The sequence below is a fragment of the Panthera onca genome, chromosome B2 (assembly GCF_046562875.1).
Source record: "Panthera onca isolate mPanOnc1 chromosome B2, mPanOnc1 haplotype 2, whole genome shotgun sequence".
Classification (NCBI taxonomy): Eukaryota; Metazoa; Chordata; class Mammalia; order Carnivora; family Felidae; genus Panthera; species Panthera onca.
The window spans coordinates 78600320-78620792 of NC_138343.1; the positions used below are offsets into that span (position 1 = coordinate 78600320).

General features: G+C 36.1%; 1 protein-coding gene and 1 long non-coding RNA gene across 2 annotated transcripts; one reads left to right on the plus strand and one right to left on the minus strand.

Annotated features, from left to right (window-relative positions):
• Window positions 1–968: 968 nt before the first annotated feature.
• LOC144616398 (uncharacterized) lies at window positions 969–2411 on the minus strand. The gene is made up of 2 exons (XR_013555685.1): window positions 2105–2411; window positions 969–1315 (listed from the first exon to the last, which is right to left on the minus strand). It is a non-coding gene; the product is annotated as an uncharacterized LOC144616398 (long non-coding RNA).
• A 129-nt stretch (window positions 2412–2540) lies between these two features.
• On the plus strand, window positions 2541–20191 carry SPACA1 (sperm acrosome associated 1). Its single transcript, XM_060616148.3, has 7 exons — window positions 2541–2857; window positions 8510–8566; window positions 12171–12272; window positions 13039–13145; window positions 13791–13926; window positions 19292–19412; window positions 19941–20191. Exons 1-7 carry the CDS (start codon window positions 2644–2646, stop codon window positions 20098–20100), a joined length of 897 nt encoding a protein of 298 aa, XP_060472131.3. The 5' UTR covers window positions 2541–2643; the 3' UTR covers window positions 20101–20191.
• Window positions 20192–20473: the final 282 nt, after the last annotated feature.

Genomic DNA, 20473 nt, shown 5'->3' on the forward strand with positions numbered 1-20473 from the left:
GACCATGAAACTAAGGCCTTTGTATCTCAAGACCATTCCTAAATTTCCCATTTTAATTTCCCTCATAATTTGTCAGGCACTATAATATTTTTTATGGTATTTTAGTTAATATAAAATATTGTCAGAGACTCCCTACCAATACCAATTCAAACTTTAATGCTGATCATTTTAGAAGTCCTTGTCTTTTACTTATTTCAAAACTAGAAGATTTTGTGAGAAAAATTCAAATAAAAATTTCTGCTTTTGTTTCAACTAATCTACTTTTGTTAAAAATAAGTGGCTCTAAAGACCGTCCTAACACTTTTCTCAGTTATATGCCTATGTCGGTCTGTGATGGCTGGATGTACATATGTTCCAAAAGCCAGAGTTTATGCCTTAAATTCACTTTGCAGTAGGTTATTCTTCAGCCCACGTGCCATAGGAATTGGTGTTAAACCTCAAAGTATGGGATAAGGTCATGTAGAAACAGTTAAACGAACTCTGTTTCAAATTTCACATTTAAATCCATTGAACCGTCTATTCATCAATATTCTCTTACTACCACATTGTAGCTATTAGGTCTAATCAAACTTGGAATAACAAGATAAAAACATTTCAACCCTAATTTGTTTTCATTGAACATTGCTTGAACTCTTGACTCTCTATTACCCCACTGAATGCTTTTTCATTGTTAACTTTAAATTATATGAATCACTAAGCACCCAGTGAGCATTCAGGAGATATGGTTGTGAGAGCCTGCTTTACAAATAATTTGCGGGATGATCTTATGTGAGGCATTTACTAGAAAGCCAGTTCTTAATCTCCTCACTGAAAAATGAAGGGATTGGAGTATTACATGATTTCTAAACTTTTGATTACAAAGTCTATGTTTCTGTTCTTAAAGAAGCCTAAATTAATTAAAGCAGACTTGTTGAAATTAACACTGTTGCATCCACACGATTCCTGAAACAGAATGCTATGGGCACCAGTGACAGTCACAACAAAGTTTATTGCAATGAGAGACAAGGCTGACTGATCGGGACCAACACACTTGACCAGAGTGCGGCCTCGAACATCCTGGGTACAGAGTTTTATAGCCGACCACATCATCTTATCATCACCTGGGAACAAAGAAATAGTTCCCAGATGGGGGTGGAAACAGTTCAGACCTTCTGCGGTTAAGCCGCAACCAGCTGACCTCCTTGACCCTGCCTCTGGCCCACTTTTTCAAAGTTCTCAACATGCCCTTGGCCAGATCCAATCAAACACCAATCCAGTTGATTTCTCTTGAACTTTTGTTCCCTTGATTGATAGGACAAGGCTGTTATCTCTTCACCTACAGTGTCAAAACAAAGCTGTTATTTCCCAAGGCTACAGGTTAGCCCTACACTACAATTTAACCCTTACAACACCATCATGGAAGGAATTTAATGGGATTTCATTTATTTCTATGATATAATCGGGCATATTGACACTGAATACCATTAAGAGGGCAATGGGGAGTTATACTTATATCTAAGGTTTTTTGATTCAAGTGGCAATGCCATGGATTCTTGCTTCCGGTCTGATTCAACCTTAAAAAAAGGCGGGATTTCTTTTTTGGTAAAAGAATTGATTCTTGGGTTAAATCAATGTGTGGATTAATGGATTATTGTCAGAGAATGGCCTCTTAGTGCTTTATTCTTAGCTTGTTGCCCCTTTTAACATTTTTGTTACTGATCTGAAAGAGACATATTTTCCAAATCAAACTTGGGAGAACTATCTAATATGTTAGACGACAGATTCAGAGTTGAAAAAAATCTCAATGAGGCTTAAAACACAGGCCCAAAGCAAGAAGACAGAAATTAACAGGAACAAAGGTTACGTTCTAGATTTGGTTACAAAAACATCATCTATCTAAATATTGAACGTGGTAGAAGAAGCTTGGCAACAGACGCACCCTCCCCTTTTCCTTTCTCTCTCCCTACCGCCTAACTAATCTAGCGTAAAGAAGCCCTACGGGGAATTGGGGAATTGATGGCACAGCACAAAATCTTAAAAACTAAACAACACTCGAGTGTATTGTTAACAAAAGATTTCAGAGCCAAGAAGGGGGGTCCTATATCCTCTGCAGATCAAGCCTCACCTGCAGATATGGATCTGGTTTGCGGCACCATACTTAATGAGGTTATGACAAATCCTTCTTGATACATGCTGAGTAGGATATCCTGTACAAGGAATCTGGATCCAAGTCACATGAAGAGTGCTTCGTGGGTCTAGGGATATGGTTTGGAGAAGAGTAAGCGCAGGAAGGACGAACGTGTTTCGGAAGAGACAAGGGTGAGCAAGCAAGACCAGAGGGAAAAGCTGGCGGGTTGCTTAGTAACTGAGGAAATGAGCGCAGCTCCTGCCACCGCCTGCGCACCTGCAACGCCGGAAAGCGAGCCGCGCGGCCTAAGCCCAGTCGGAAGTGCCGGGCGAGGCGCTACAGGCGGCCTCGCGCGCGTTCCAAGGGCGCTAGGAGCCCGGGAGGCGTTCCGCTTGCCGGTGACGAGCCGTGACGCCTCAATGGTTACCTGGCGCGGCGCGGAGCTTCGGAGTCTGGCGGCTCCTCTCTTCGACGCACCTCTTGTCGGGAGCGGGCGGCTGCGACTGTGTCTTGGTCGGCCGTCGGGGCCGAGAACCATGAGCCCCGGGGGCGCGGGCTGCTCCAACGGGCTGCTGCTGACCGTGGGTTGGCTTCTCCTGGCGGGCCTCCGGTCCGCGTGTGGGACGAACGTCACTGCCGTCCAGGATCCCAGCTTGGCCCCCGAGGGCGAGGGCGAGAATGAGGGCGAGGAGGAGGCCGAGAACGAGGCCGAGGCTGAGAGCGAGGCCCAAACTCTGCCAGAGGAGGATGGTGAGGGCGGGAGGCTCCTTAACGTGGATCAGCCGAAGGCAAAGCCCTGCTTTCTGTCTGAGGACAATGAGAATTATTATCCCTGTTAGCATCTGTAGAGCTCAATTGCAAACAGCCTGAATTTATACTTTTTTTCATATGCCTATTGGCCTTGAAGAGACTGTGCCAAGAAAAACAAGCACATTATAGAAATTGTTATATGTGCTTTTTGTTGTTGTTGTTAAGGATTAGGAGTAGGAAGTAGCCTCTCACCAACAGGAATTATTTTGACTCCTTGTAGTTCTATGTCTTTCCCATTTTATTTTTTTTTAATTTTTTTGAGGTTCCAAATTACTTTGAGGTTGTACTACTTTCCACATTTGATCTTTAGGTTGGAACTCATTGGAATTAAGAATCCCCCTCACTGTGACACATCTTAGACCAAAATGCTAACAAAACTGCCCAGAAGCCCCTTGCCAGCTTCATGCAGCTCCACCTTTGAGCACCTCTGTAGCCTGGTGATATGATATTTGTACGTTCCACTTCTATCCACAATGGAATGGTAGTAGTAGGAAACACCTATTAAGGATCCAACTAGTGGTTTTGTTGGATAATACCTGTTAGCCAAGGGGGAATGAGTCTGTGCTTGTTTCGTAAATTTGCCTCATTCTGCTGGGTCATTAAGCAATAAAACTTGACAAGCCATTAAATATGTTTTATTGGTTAGTAACACATTCTGGTTGGTAGAAAACCAGTTGCAGATTTGCAGCTCAAGGAGACTGATTCCCTTACCCCATAAATGACCTGGCTGAGATTCTTTTAATTTCCTTGGCAGTCTCACATCTCCTAGACATACAGAATAGGTGCTGTATTTATTAGCCTTTCTTTTATTTCCTGATGACATAGTGACCCTCAGCGACAGAAAGAAATTGACTATCTGAGGTTAATGGTGAGATGTAGGTTTGTATTGCCTTGATAACATTACAGGGAGTTTGGCGAGGTCCTTGACTTTGGAAGTGTGAAAGAGACTAGGCGAGAAAACATGTTTTAAGGCAGAATCGCTGTTGCTTCACTCTAGTTTTAAAAATAATTAACAATTTTAGTATTAAACTGTTCAAGGGATAGTTCTACCTGTAATGTGCTAAATAGAGTTTAGGCTAAATCCAGACAATGAAGTTATAATGTCTTAGATACAAATTCAAATGTAGGCAAGGTATTTATTCTCTCACTGTCTCAGTTTTGTCATCTGTGAACTTTAGGGGGTCTACCTTTTGGAATTTTATATGTACAATTTCATGTGTAGTTGTTTTTTCCTGGGAAGAGTGAGAATCCAGAACCATAACTAATTGGAAGTGTCTAAGATTGGAAATTTTCTAGAGCCATTATTAAAATTTGACAAAGCCCCTCAACCCTCCATGGACCAGTAAAAGCAGTCATCACTATTTGCTATCCAGTTCACTTTTTTTTAGATTTTAAAGCATTTTACAAGTAATTTACAAGAATAAAGGGTTAATGAAGCAACTTAAATGAAATTTTAATAAGAATGTAAATATGGAAAACTACAAATTTTTATTCCATATTTCCTGGTTTTGAAGATGTATATACCCTAGATGGGCAAGGCACTTTGAATGCAACTAAATGCTCATTAACTGTTATGTATGAATCTGGAATGTATCCATCTTATAAATACTGATTCCAGATTTCAAGTACATCTCTAATAGATTCTAGTTTATTCCTTTGGTTCTTTTTGCACTTGCATTGTCAAAACACAATACTTTTGAAAACTATGAAGCCACATATTTTGTTGATGAAAAGACCGCCATGTCCTTTGCTCCCTAATTGCAAAATATTTTCATTTTAGATTTATAAATACCAATTAGATGATTGACCCAATGAATTTTATTCATTTCTACATCATCTATTTTCTCTTAGTTACCTTTGTATACATACCTGCCATCATGATCTGTCCATTTACAAACCTTATCAAGTAAATTTTGGGGTATAAGGAGCTTTGAAAAGAAAAGAATATTGTCCATATCCTTTTAGCAAAATAGTATGGTCCAGTTTATTTTCACAAAACATTTCAGGATCAAGTCTTTCCTGTTGAAAGACTAACTGAATGAAAATACTATATATCCTTTTCATCTTTAGATGAAATTTAGAAATGTAATACTCATTAATCCATTGACTCTTGAGTTATAGAAAATTCATCTAGGATATTTAAGTTATCTCTCCTTTTGCTTATGCAATCAATTTCACCATCATCCTTAGCATTTAAGGTGCTGCTCTCTATCTCTATGTTCATCTTCCGATTCATCCAACAATTGTGAAATGTTTCTCTCTGTCAATTTTCTTCTCCTTTTATGGACCAAAAACCAAAAAACAAAATTCAAAAACCTCAACTATGTTCAATGAAAGATGAAAATGGACTAGAAGAAAGGTGCATCTAGAGTTCTTTTATATCTTTCTGAAAGATGATGCAATTTTTTGGACAAAGAAATAAAACAAAGGATGATATAATGGTTATGATTTATTTTACAGCCACATCATCTTTCTAGGCAATTCCAACCACTCTTCCATTTTGTTGTCTTAGTCTTTAAAAAAAAAAAAACACAGCTAGGAATGATCAATAAGTAATAATGAAATCAATCATTACAGATGATGAAATAACAAAATGTTTAAAAATATAGGAAAAATTAAGATATTATGTTAGATTTATACTCATACCCCTTATGCCCCCCATACCTTTCATACCTTTTATAAACATAATGGTATACCTATGCCTAAACCCTTAGATTTATAGTTATCCTATACCTATAAGCTTACATTCATAAAAGAACCAAGAACAGACCTACATAATAATTGCAAAATAAAAAAAAATAATTGCAAAATAGAATGAGTTTCATTCTATAAAATAAGTTTTATCCTATATAAATATAACTGTATTTTCTCTTTTTCTTTGGAACACCTCTAAGAAAGAATAAAAGTTATGAAATATCAACCTTACATATAAACTCTTAAAAAAGAAACTCAAAAGTTAAAATTGGATTCTGATGGTATATACCAACAGTTAAAGTGTGATGAGAATTGAAGAAAACATTCCAGGATTTGCCAGAACAAAAAAGATGAGGATCATTATCTACATCATGGTGGATGCCAGGCTTTTATTAGTAAAGTCTAAAACCCAGTAGATTTTTAAGGAAGACTCATCACATTCTTGACTCCTATTGAAGTTACTATTGAAATTTCTACTCATTTTCACCTGTTCTTCTATCAAGTTAAGACAGCCTATTAGTATTTTGGGGACAGTTAGCTTTCGGCTCTATATGTAAGACTTTTATTTCTCTTAAGGTTTCATTTTGTTAGACTTGCCTGGTATTCCAACCTGTCATTTTTAGAGCTAGATTTATTTTCAAACATATTTGCTATCCTTTCTAGTTTTTCAGAATCTCTGGATTCAGTCAGCAGGATACCAATATTTTCCAAGTCAGTAATAAAAATATTAAACAGGACAGAGTCCTGTGACACATCATTCCTTACAAATTGGCACCAAGCAATTACTTAGCATCAGTGGATATTACTGTTTAGCAAGTTACACATAAAAAGTTTACTGACATTCAGACTGTATTTTTCCTTTTTACTCACAGATATATAACAGGAAATTTTGACAAATATCACACTGAAGTCCAGGTACATGTAATTTCTGTGACTCACCAGTATAGGATTCCCATCAAAAATGAAAGTTGGGGGCACCTGGGTGGCTCAGTTGGTTAAGCGTCCAACTTTGGCTCAGGTCATGATCTCGTAGTTTGTGAGTTCAAGCCCCACATTGGGCTCCATGCTGACAGCTCAGAGCCTGGAGCCTACTTTGGATTCTGTATCTCCCTCTCTCTCTCTCTGCCCCTCCCCTGCTCATGCTTGCTCATTCTCTCTTTCTCTCTCTCTCAAAAATGAATAAACTTTAAAAAAATTAAAAAAAAAAAAAAACTCTGATATTGAGGTGTGCCTGGGTGGCTCAGTCAGTTGAGCATCTGACTCTTGATTTCAGCTCAGGTCATGATCCCAGGGTCATGGGGTTGGGCTCCATGCTGAGTGTGGAGTCTGATTAAGGTTCTCTCTCTCTCCTCTCTCTCTCTCTCTCTCTCTCTCTCCCTCTGTCCCCTCTGCCCCACCCACACTCATTCTCTCTTTCTCAAAAAATAAAATAAAAAGAAAGTCATTGAATGACCTAATGGGCAATCAAAGCCAAAAGGGACTTTAGAGATCATCTGATTAAATCCAGTCTTTTTCTGGAGTTAGGAGATCTTAAGTAACTTTCCCAAAGTTGCATAGGTAGTGAATAGTGGGGCTGATTAATAGTTTTTTCTAATGGTTTTTTTAAAGAAGTTGTATTTAAAAGCTAATACTCATCCTCCTAACTATGTTTTCTATGTTCAAGATTTGTCTTTTAATTTATATCTCATAATGTGCCAGCAGAAAGTATCCAAGCATGTCAAGCAAAAATGTCATTTCAAAATTGATCATGATAGGCCAAATAATTTAACAAAGTCAATATTAATTTACTTAACATGTATACACCAACAGCATACTATTATTCAGTATATTTGGTGCTTGTAAGTATAGAATAACAGTGTTTATGAATGTATTGTCTTACAGTAATCAAAATAGGAAAAACTGTGATGTGCACTGACTGTGAATGAAGTTATGCTATCTTAAGCATGTTTGCAGCAGTAAATAAGTTACAGAATGTTTTCACATATGTTATCTCATTTAATTCTTACAATAATCAAATAAGATAGATTTTCCTTTTCAGATTTTTGCAGAAGAGTTAAGTAGGCCTGACAGAGTTTTAAGTAATTTGATCAAACTCAGATGATTAGTGGTAGAAGAAGCAATTGGACCCCAATTCCAATGCACTTTCCCATGTAATACTGTTAATTTAGGATGCAATGCTTTAAAAAAAATTCTAACCCCTCATGTAATATTTTTTATATTGAGATATTAGTTCTAATCTGCTGTGAAGAATTGGCTGGTGGAAATCATGCCAGATTAGAAACAGAGAAATGTGATTTGAAAGCAATAATATTTAACTACTCAAACACATGTATATTCATAAATTATCCTGATAAATAAAGTGTTGGGATAAATTCTTGGGCATAATCTATCATCTTAACTTAAGAATGTATAGAACCAACCTATAACAGAGATTTTAATGAACATTTGGGATAAAGACTTATTTTTGGATGGAAATGATGCACTCACAATTTTTTTTTGGAAAATAGAGAATAGAAAAAATCGGGCCTTACAGTTGGTAGGCTTTTGTTTTGTTTTGTTTTTCTGACCTATAGAACTTTAACTCACCATGTATTAAGTTGATGAAAAAACATTATTTTTAATTTATGTAAGAGTTTAAATATAGACCTTCTTTGCAAGGTATTTCCTAATTTAATTCATTACTTTCATGATTTAGGCTTCTTTTGATTTAAGCAATAATAGAAGATGTACTAGGAATGACATTACTTTTCTGATTTAAAAAGTTAAAAAACTTTTTTTTGATTAATGTTAAAAACTATCTGCTTCCCATGAATGCTTGTATCCTTCACCCTCAAGTAGTTTTTCACTTAAAAAAGTTTTTACATGATTAAATAATGTATCTTTGCACTTTATATTTAGTTTCAAATAATACAGCAGTCAAAGAAGTAGAATTTGGGATGTGCACCGTTACATGTGGTAAGTAGCATAGAGCAGATAAATCAACAATATTATAATTTGGTGGGAAGGAAAGGTAAAAGCTGTTGACAATTTTTATTTGTAATTTGTGTGCCCTTATTTATCTCTTAAACTATAATTTGCACACAAAGCTCAAAAGGTAAGATATAACCCCTAAGTCTTATTTTAAGCCGGCTCCCTATATTTTTTTGGCACTTAAACTGCCTTCACTAAGTAAAAGTTTATCTCACAGATGTTCAGAAGATGAAGATCTTCCGATGCATCTCACAGATGTCTTCCCACACACTGTGTGGCAAATCTATCAAGAAATTTGTGTATTTGTAATACTCTATTATAAATTCTACATTTCTCCAATACATATGTTATGTCTTGGGGAAAAGAGGTATTAGCTTGGGGGGAAGATAATATTCACAAACTATGACTTTTTTCCATCATTCCATGAATAGAAATTGGACATAATATCTCTCATATGGGGGTGGGATTAAGGGTACATGTGTTATAATAGACCAGTGTTTCTCAAACTTAAGTGTCCACCCTAAGTGCCTGCAGAGCTTGTTAAAACCCAGGCTGCTGGGCCTACCCTGAGTTCCTAACTCACTTGGTCTTTGGAGGAGCCTAAGAATTTGTATTTCTAAACAAGTTTACAAATAAAGCTGATGCTGCTGGTTAAAAGACCATCTTTTAACAACCACTTTGAGAACCACTATAGACAGACTAGCATGCTGAGAAGACAATAGATAACTCACAATGAAATTCCGTTTATTCTAAATTAGAACCTGTCTTGCAAAAAGGATAGTGATGGGAGGGAAAGACAAAAACCAAAGGGTAAGAAGACAGCAATCCATGCAGATATAGAGCAGAATTGCTTTTTAAACTACACCTGAATTATTTATATTTAAGATAATATATTTTAATTGTCACAAAATAAACCTAACATAAAATTTACTATTTTTATCATTTTTAAATGTACGACTTGGTAATCTTAAACATGTTCATATTGTTGTACAATGATTACCACCATCCATCTCCAGAATTTTTTCATCATCCCAAAATGAAAACTCCATACCCATTAAACACGAACTCCCTGCTCTCTCCCCTTCCCCCAGCTCCTGACAACCACTGTTCTACCTTCTGCCTCTTAAGATAATTTTAAAACTATTTTTTTTACCTTAACTTCTTACTGGGTCAGAGTCAGAAATGAGAGGAATACATGTAATAAACCTGTGAATATTCATTTGTAATTTATATCTTTATTTTGCTGCTTGCTTGAGAAATTTTCACAGGCAGAGAATTATTTTTAAGACAATTCTAGTAATTTATAGTGTATTACTCTATTACTTAAAGATGTGTTTCAAAAATTATATATTTGCTCATTCATCAAATCATTTTTTGAATTTTGCCTACTATGTGCCAGGCATTGTTACAGGTGCTGGAATAAAGCAGAGGAAACTCCTTGCCTTCAAGGAGTGTATATTTTAGTAGGGGCAAAGAGAAAAATAATATTCAAACATGTAACATGTCAGATGGTGATAAATTCTAAGGAGAAAGATAAACCATAAAAGGTAATATTTCACATCTAAAATATTTTAAAATATTTTCAAACTTTTTTGGTTTATAACAGAACTATTTAGAGGGGGAAAAAGTGCTTTGGTGATAATTCTATTGAACTCCCAAAACAATATTTTAGCAGTCAAAAAATTTTCTTTTTCTGGAATACCCAGGCAGATTTTTAGGTTTACTTGGACTTACAGAAAATCTCACACCTACACATATCATCGCAATGAACTATATTTGGCTAAATAAATTCCTAATTAAATTTGCTTGGAAAATATTTATGCAGTTCAGAATAAGGCTGTGCATCTAGTGAGGTACCTTTCATAAATTCAAGCAGAGCTATACTGCAACCATTCTCAGGCATCTCTTTTACTCAAAAGAAATCTTTCCTCAAAGAGTATACTTATCATGATGAGCACTGAGTAATGCATAGAATTGTTGAATCACTATATTGTATACCCAAAACTAACATAACACTGTATGTTAACTACACTGGAATTAAAATAAAAACATAATTAAAAAAAAGATCTTTTCTCTCCCAATCTTCATCTCCTTATCTCATGTAGAGTCCTCTCCCTTGCTACTCAAAGTTTGGTCCATAGACTAGCTGCATCAGCATCTCCTGGGAGCTTGTTAGAAACGCAGAATCTCAGAACCTACTCCAGACCTACTGAATCAGAATTTGCATGTTAATAAGATTTCCAGGTGATTGCATGCACTCTAAAGTTTGAGAAGCACTGTTGTAAGTCATCTGTCACTGTTGTAAGTTGACTTCAACTTGCCCTTGAGAATGGGTTTTATGATTAACATCTTTAGAGGCTGAAAGAGGGAATCTGGTAGACAAGGAAATCAAGATGTACTGTTCCTTAGCCTGTGACTACACTGTCTTATCACAGGTCACTTATCCATACAACATGTTTATCATGTCACTGATTGAGCATTTATCATGTTCCTCAATTCTGGTAATGAAAGGCAAACCCAGTGGAGATCTGAGATCTGTTAGTAAAGACTTGATTTCTTGTTGTAAAAAAGTGTGGTAATTCTAAAGAGAGTATCTTACTAGAAATTGAGATTTAATAGTTTCTCCTCCTATATTTAATATAGATTTTACTAATCTAAATATTTAGATTTTACTAAATCTAATTTAGATTTTACTAATCTAAATATTAAAAAGCATCATTTGTGTTTTAAAATGTGATTCTGGCAGGGCACCTGGGTGGTCCATTTCATTAAGCGTCTGACTCTTGATTTCAGCTCAGGTCATGATCTCACAGTTCTTGAGTTCGAGCTCTCTGGTTCTACACTGACAATGTGGAGCCTGCTTGGAATTCTCTCCGCTCCCCCCACCCCCATGGCCTCTCTGCCCCTTCCCCCCTCTCAAAACAAATAAATAAACATTTAAAAAGGAAAAAATATAATGTGATTTTGGGAATGTTCTCTAGAGTTCCAAAATCTCTTCTAAAAGTTCCATGCCAGATGAGCTTGGGAGATCCTGTGTACTACTGTATTTCATCAAATCTAAGACTTTATCAGCAATAAGAAGCATATTTTATGCACCTCTAAAATGGAAAAATGCGGCCAATTTGTCACATGTTGTCAATTCAAAGGTAAATTCTGATTTCAAAAATGTTAAAATGTAAAAATTTTAATTCTTCAATCAGTGAAAGCTTATACACTATAGCACATTAATTTCCTTAGCATATTCAAAGTTCTCCCCAAATTCTGTAAATAAAGAGGACCCTTTAATTTTATTTAATGTATCATTTTCAAATGTCTAATTGTGGAATCCCTTTTCTTATGCTAACAACCAGAGGAACTAGTGTTTCATGTAACTCACTTTGGGAAATGCTGTTTTATGAAATAATTCAAAATGAGGGGCATAAAATAATTCTAAGCATTACCTCCCTGAAGTTAGGAATTTAACTTCTGAAATTAGAAGTCTCAAAAAAAAAAAAAAAAAAAAAAAAAAAAAAAAAAAAAAGCCTAGGTGGAAAAAGAAAAGAAACTGGAATGAATTTTTCTTAACACTTGCTGGTTTCTTCTACCAAAGGTGTTGGTATTAGAGAAGTTATCCTAACAAATGGATGCCCTGGAGGTGAATCCAAGTGTATTGTACGGGTGGAAGAATGCCGTGGACCAGTAGATTGTGGCTGTGAGTTGGACTCTGTGTTGGGGGGGGAGACAGAAGGGAAAAGTTTACTGTGGGGAAATAGCCTTAACCTCAGGCTGCCATGAGTGGAAGGAGCTGATCAATACTGAAAGGAAACTTAATAAAACTTAAAATTCCAGTTCTCTAGACAGTAATAGCTCTGAGTACCTTTCCATTTTTGCTTTACATTTTTTCAGTTATGTCTAAAATTTAACGTATATTCTCTGTAATACACTAGAACCTTATTATACTCAGGGCCTGTGATCAAGGCTGTGCTATAGTGAAATACTTTTGACACTTTGGTCTTGACAAGTGATTGGCATGATTATCAATAGATCGGCAGACTTTAAACTGAGAACTTTGAGGTCTGTTCTATGTCAAATTACACTACTTTGAGAGTTCATTACCTCTAGTGGTAATCCTAATCAATAAATGGAATCCCTAACCAATAAATGGAAAGCCACTAGCAGATCTCAAAGTTTAATCTAATAGATCACTAAATTGGTTGCCTTTGCTATATATTCTGCAGAAGGAACAGACAGCTATGGTGTCTCCCACCTGCTTCTTTTAATGACTTTACTTTGCATCCATTATTCCTTCTGCTCTTCTACACTCAAACTCTCAATAATAATTTTGATAACGTCCAGTATATAATTGATTTAAAAAAATTGATTTTATAATTTATGTAGTGGCTTTTAAAAGTAGCCTTTGTATAAAACAATTTATAATGCCCATTGGTATATATGTATTTAATTTTCCTTGTTTTTAGGGGGTAGACCAATTTCAGAAAGTCTTGACAGTGTTAGAATGGCATGTACTCATATATCTCCTGTAAATCGTTTCAAATATATTTGGAAACTTCTAAGGCCAGAGCAAGTAAGTCATGAATGTATGTAATGTGGTGCTTTCTAGTGAGTGATAAAATTTGTGTCCCAGTGCTTGATGGCTATCAGAAAACTCTCTCTTTAGAAACAGTTTGCAAAAATGAAGTTAAAAATCTTACAACTTTGTTATTACTGAAATTTATAAAATTTTTCATTATTAAGTGGGGCTAAGTCTTTATATATGTCTTGGGGTCAGCTATTATCAGAACTTAAAAACATCCATTTTATATAAAGTTTTCTATTTTGGAAGCAAATTTTTCATTTGTTTGCCTAGGAGTTGTATCAGGATAATAGTAGCTAACATTAATTGAGGGCTTATTAAGTGTCAGACATACACCAAGTGCTACAATTTCTTTTAACCCACATAACAATCTATGAGGTAATCCTTATCATTACACCCATTTTGCAGATAAATAACTGAGAAGCAGTGGGAAACTTGTCCTGGGTCACATAGGCAGGAAATGGTAAGGTTGGTACTTGATTGTCTGGATTGCCTGACTCTAAAATCCATGTGTATAATTAATTACTGTCCTAGACTGAAAGACAATGACTACTCTTTTGTTATGAGGAGTAAATTGTTTCCTGATCTTAAGTCCACATAAAGAATATTAGGACTTTTTTTTTCCTTTTTAAATAGCAACCCGTTATCCTTGCAAATGATTCAGCAATCCTGGAAGTACGCAGGGAAGTTCGCCCCTTGGTTTTCGAGTGTGACACCTTGGATAATAATGAAATAGTAGCATCTATTAAATTCACAGTCTATACAACAAGTGGTAAGTGCCCAGTAATGTTTTTGTTTGCTTATATCAAACTTTAAAAAGCATCAAAATCATCTGGAGGACACCTTGCAACACAGATTGATAACCCTACCCCCAGGGCTTCTGATTCAGTAGATCTTGGGTGGGGCTGGCAGAATAGTTTGCATTTCTAACAAGTTCCCAGGTGCTGCTGGTCCAGAGACAACATTTTGTAAATCACTGGTTTTTATCATTTAGACTTTCTACAAGGTGATGCTTAATTTCTGTAAAAAGAATTTTTTTTTACTATTTATTTATTTTTGAGAGAGAGATAGGCAGAGCACGAGCAGGGGAAGGGCAGAGAGAGACAGACACACAGAATCCGAAGAAGGCTCCAGGCTGAGTTGTCAGTACAGAGCCTGACTCGGGGCTTGAACCCACGAACTGCAAGATCATGACCTGAGCTGAAGCTTAACCGACTGAGCCACCCAGGGACCCCAGTGGTGCTTAATTTCTTTTTCACAAAGTAGAGTCAGATGTGTTTCACTTTGAGAAACTGGTGCATTCCTGAAGTGTTTCCAAAGAACAGTCCTCTAACTTGAATTATATTATTTTACTTCTATCACAAAAGTGAAAGTGCATACATAGAATTCTCACGGATACACAACAATTTTGGCACAGTAAAATAAATAAAATTAAGAAACGTTATGTCAAAACATGGCTTTTTAAAAATTATTCATTTGAAGAAATTATTTTTTTGATGAAACAATAATGTAGTCCTCAGTTTTTGTCACAAAAGGCAAATCTTGTCCTGAACATAACTTTAAATGTTAGAAACTGTACTTCTCTTGCAAAATTAATCCATGGGCGTATCCTTCCAGTTTAGACTACAATGTCTAATATATCTAATTATTTTCTTTTGTTCAGTTGTTCTTAACTAGTTTTACCATTGTTGTCATTGTTATTGACGGTATGAGGGGGCTTGGTCACAAGGTCTTTTGAGAATCCAATCAAGATTCAAGAGGCTTTTCCCAGAAAAATGCCCACATAAACAAACATGCCAAGAGCTACCTGTTATTTTAAGAGAGTTCATGGATTTCTTGAAGCTATTTCTCAATCCCATGTAAAGAATTTTTGCTGTAGTTTAGAGATACCATACACTGTAGAGATAGCATAACACCGTTTATCAAAATGGAAAAAAGCTAAAATATTTTGGAGATGACTTTTAAAAATAAACTATAACTTTTTTTGATGTGTTTAGTGTCTTTAAAAAAACATTTATGGTGAAAGCTAATAATCTTACTCTTCAGTTGAGATATCAAGTGTTATTAAAAGGATAATTTCAATAAAGTACTAAAAAAAGGCAAGAAAGGGCCAAACCTCATCAAACTAAAACATATCTCAGTAAGTACTAACTAGTTCAGGGTATTTATGGTTTGGGGGCCATTCTCTCTTTTTGTCCCTACAGCCTAATCCTTGTTAAGACCATACCTCTTCCTATGATTAGAAGTCAATATGCATTTGATATTGTGTAAGCTAAGGGCTAGAACACAGACCCCAAAATGTTAGCCCTTAAATGAGACAAAGTTGACTTCTCTCTTGTAGCAAGTAGTCCAGGGCTGATGGGTTAGCTCTGCCATCTCAGGACATGCACTGGTTAAATGACAAAATGTTTTCAGAACACTTTGGTATCAGTTTCTTTTGACAATTGGGAACACCACTGCGATAGACCCTTTTGGCTATTTTGACATTGAACAAATATTTTGTCTATAAATGTATAAATGTCACCACAATATGGCACTGGCTTGAAACAAGTACACAATTGCAATATTGTTAGGGTAAATATGATTTAGTTAATGAAAATTTCCCATCCATTCCCTTTACATCAGATTTTTCACTTCCACAACAGTTGTCTTTATAATCAGACATTGTTATGGATTGAATTGTGTTTCCTTTCTTAAGTCCTAACTCCCAGAACCGCAGAATGTGACTGTATTTGGAAATAGGATCATTGCAGATGTAATTTGTTCAGTTAACATAAGGTCATACATACTAGAATGGAGTGGGCCTTTTTTTTTTTTTTTAATTTTTTTTTTCAACGTTTTTTATTTATTTTTGGGACAGAGAGAGACAGAGCATGAACGGGGGAGGGGCAGAGAGAGAGGGAGACACAGAATCGGAAACAGGCTCCAGGCTCCGAGCCATCAGCCCAGAGCCTGACGCGGGGTTCGAACTCACGGACCGCGAGATCGTGACCTGGCTGAAGTCGGACGCTTAACCGACTGCGCCACCCAGGCGCCACTGGAGTGGGCCTTTAATTCACTATGACTGGTATCCTTATAAGAAGAGGGAAATTTGGACACAAATACAGAATGAGAAGGATGAGAATGTCATGTGAAGACACAAAGACACACAGGAAGAAGACAGCCATGTGAAAGCAGAGGCAGAGATTAGGGTTATGTTGCCACAAGTCAGGGAACATCTGGGGCCACCAGAAGCAGGAAGAAGAAAGGAAGGATCTGCCCCCAGAGACTTTGGAGGGAGCAAGGCCTTACCAACACCTTGCATTCAGACGTTTAGCCTCTAGAACTTTGAGACAATAAATTTCTGTTTTTAAGTCACCCAGTTTGTGGTACCCTAGAAAACGAATGCAGGCATAAGCTTAGTTTCTCTAAGAAGTTAGAACATCGAAATTCACCTATTTTCATTAAAAAATTTCAATAGGAAACACAGCCCCCTTTTTTTTTTAGGTATAAAAGTAATCAAGATATAAAAATAATCCATGCAAGAAGACTACTGTTGAAATGAAGTATCTAGATACTACCATCAGCATTTTACTATTGATCTATCCATCCTTCTATAAATCCATTGATCCATATTATTTTTTCAATGCATTTCAACATAATTTGCTAATGTCTGCATACTTCCCATAGAAATTTCACTCTCCATCCTCTCTAGGCTAGTATTGCAGGGTAGTGAATAAATGGCAAGGAATTTTGCCGTTTCTTCTTCTCAGGTTTTAATACTAAAAGGTGTCTTTCATTCGAGCTTAAAAAATCTCACTGCCGTCTCTAAATCTAAAATTATCAAAAACAAAAAGATTTTTAAAAATCTAACAATGTTGGAATATCAATATGATGTGATTTCTCTGTCATACTTGAAACTATTTAGTGAGATCACTAATTGAGTTTATACCTCTGACATTAGAAGAAAAGTGAAAAATTGTACTCCTTCATGTTTAAAGAGTAGGAAGAAAATCCAGACAAATAAGCAGCTGAAATTGCCCATACAGGAAACTATTACTGATAGGGTGGTACTTACCAAAATTAAACTATTACAAGATATAAACAGCTTGCACAAATCATTAAACCTCCCTGAACATTGGTTTACTTATCTGTGTAGTTCAGTAGTTGCATTTGGTAATCTCTCTGGTCCTTCTTCACACGAATTCTTTATGGTTCTGTGATTTATGAACTGGGAAGAACCACAAGAAAACTATATAATTGGTAAGGTAAGTAAAATTTGATATAAATTGGCTTTTCACCAATATACAACGTAACAATGTTATACATACGGTAGACTGGCTTTGTCTATTTAATAGACTTATTTGCAAGAAGAGCAGAAAGATATGGGAGAGAATGTCTAATTTAAAAGTAGTCTGTGGATATTTGTATAAAAACATAAACCTCTAGCCCTATCTTACAACATTTCTAAAAATTAGAGATATATCGTAGTCCTAAATGTAAACACTAAAGCCATAAATATTAAAAAAGGAAACATAAGAAAATATCTGCATGATTCAGGAGTAGGCAAGGGTTTCTTAGATATGATTCAGAAAACAATCACCATAAAAGGGAAGATTGATAAATTAGGCTTCATCAAAATTAAAAACTTTAGCTCATTAAAAGAAATCAATCAGTTTGGGTACAATCAGTTTGGGCAAAGATCTTACAGTTTCTTGGAAAAATAAAGTGTACCTCTACTTTATGACCCAGCACTTCCACTCTTAGGTATTTATCCAAGAGAAATGTACATTTGCAGATGACTTGAATAAAAAATGTTTGCAGCAGTTTATTTGTAATAGCCTAAAGCTGTAACAGCCTGAATGTCCATCAGTAGGAAAATGAATAGACAAATTGGACTACTACTCGTCAATAAAAAAGAAAAAAAAAAAACTATTGATACATGCAGCAGTGTAGGTGAATCTCTAAAACAGGCTGAGTAAAAAAAGCCTTACACTAAGGAATATATAGTGTATGTTTCCATTCCTATAAAGTTCTAGAACAGGCAGAACTAATCTGTAGTGGAAAAGAAAATCAGGACAGTAGTTGCCTCTGGAGGATGGGGCAGGGATTAACTGGGAGGGGCTAAAGGGAGTCTCTGGGGTATAGCAATAGCCTGAGTCTTCATAGGGTTTGAATTATATATGTGTGTTTGCATTTGCCAAAATAAATGTACATTTAAAATCTTTGTGCAATTCGTGGTAAATTTTACCTCAAAAGAAAAATTATAAACAAGTATTGAACTCTAGTTAATGATATGCATGTTGAAGACTTTTGTGGGGAATTGGCAGAAATTAGCAAATTACGTTGAAATACATTGAAAAATTAAGATGGATCAATGGATTTATAGAAGGATGGACAGATGGATAGTAAAATGTTGATGGTATCTAGGTGGTGGGAATACAGGATGTTCACTGTTAAATGCTTTCAACTTTTCTGCATGTTTGAAAAGAACATTTCATGTCCATCAACTGATCAATGGATAAAGAAGATGTGGTTTATATATACAATGGAATACTACTTGGCAATGAAAAAGAATGAAATCCTGCCATTTGCAGCAATATAGCTGGAACTGGAGGGTATTATGCTAAGTGAAATAAGTCAGTCAGAGAAAGATAGATATCCTATATTTTCATTTATATATAAGTGGAACTTGAGAAACTTAACAGAAGACCATGGGGGAAGGGAGGGAGGAAATAGTTACAAACAGAGAGGGAGGGAGGCAAGGCATAAGAGACTCTTAAATACAGAAAACAAACTGAGGGTGGATGGGGGGTGGTGTAGAGGGGAAAATGGGTGATGGGCGTTGAGGAGGGCACTTGTTGGGTTGAGCACTGGGTGTTGTATGTAAGCAATGAATCACGGGAATCTACCCCCAAAACCAAGAGCACACTGTACACACATATGTTAGCCAATTTGACAGTAAGTTATATTAAAAAAGAAAGAAAGAAAGAAAAGGACATTTCAAAGGTGATGAGCAAGCTTACTAATACCTTTCTTTCCACTAATTCTTCCTGTATTTTTCTAAAGTTGTTTTTTAGATATGAAGTTTCCATTTAGATATGTATCTCCTTTTTTATACAGTGGTAATAACCATCAGGTGTGTGTGTTTTCTCTAGAATTGCAAATGAAAAGATCAAGCCGACCAGACACTGATGCAGTCCTAGTTTTTGTGCTGACCATAGGAGTTATTATCTGTATATTTGTGATCTTTGTACTGATATTCATAATTATAAACTGGTAGGTAAAGGGCTCAACTGAGTCATCACCCTTGCTTGATGTCCTCCTTGTCTGTCCCCACTTCTTGTTTGATGAATCCAAAGCTCTGTCCATAATGCCTCCCATATGTATCTTGAAACAGCCCAACACCCTCTATACCTCCTGCAACTATTCCAGTTCAGGCTAATCTCATGACTTGCTTCCCAGCCACAAAAGAGCTTGAAATGCAATTTTTAGAATTTTATATAGTAATTGCTAAAAAAAGTGTTTTGAATGTATATGTGTGTTGTCCAGTTGTAGTTCCCACAACTCTCAAACTTGGTTAGTATAAGCTACTAAATTCATTTTTTAAAATATTTCTAATACTTACCTGACTTTACACTCTGGTACAGTCTAAGGACTCATCTACTATCACCATGTAATTGATACAACACAAACTAAAAATAAATCATGACTAAGGAGGCACTTCTATATAGAACAAATTATATAGATCTATTTAGTTTTGGTTTTCATTTCACAAGGGATTTTTATTTTTGTTTTTTTCTCTAGGGGGGCAGTCAAGTCTTTCTGGGGGGAGAAATCCTCATCAACTGAGATACCGTCTGAGCTGATGAGCTCAGTGAGATACAAAGATTCAACTTCTCTTGACCAATCACCAACAGAAATACCTGGAACTGAAGATGATGCTTTAAGTGAATGGAATGAATGATATATGGAAGATATATAAGAAACAAAAGGAGATTAGAGCATATCAGATTCATTACTATAAAAATAAAATATATGGTTAAATACTTTAATAATTTTGCAAGTGATTTCCCACAGTCTGAGGGTAATGCAATATGAGAAGGGGCTATTGTAACCAGTGTCTTCATGGTAAAGTTATCAAAAATTATTTTAATTTGGGGGCGCCTGGGTGGCTCAGTTGGTTAGGTGGCCGACTTCGGCTCAGGTCATGATCTCACGGTTTGTGAGTTCAAGCCCCGCGTCGGGCTCTGTGCTGACAGCTCAGAGCCTGGAGCCTGTTTCGGATTCTGTGTCTCCCTCTCTCTGACCCTCCCCCGTTCATGCTCTGTCTCTCTCTG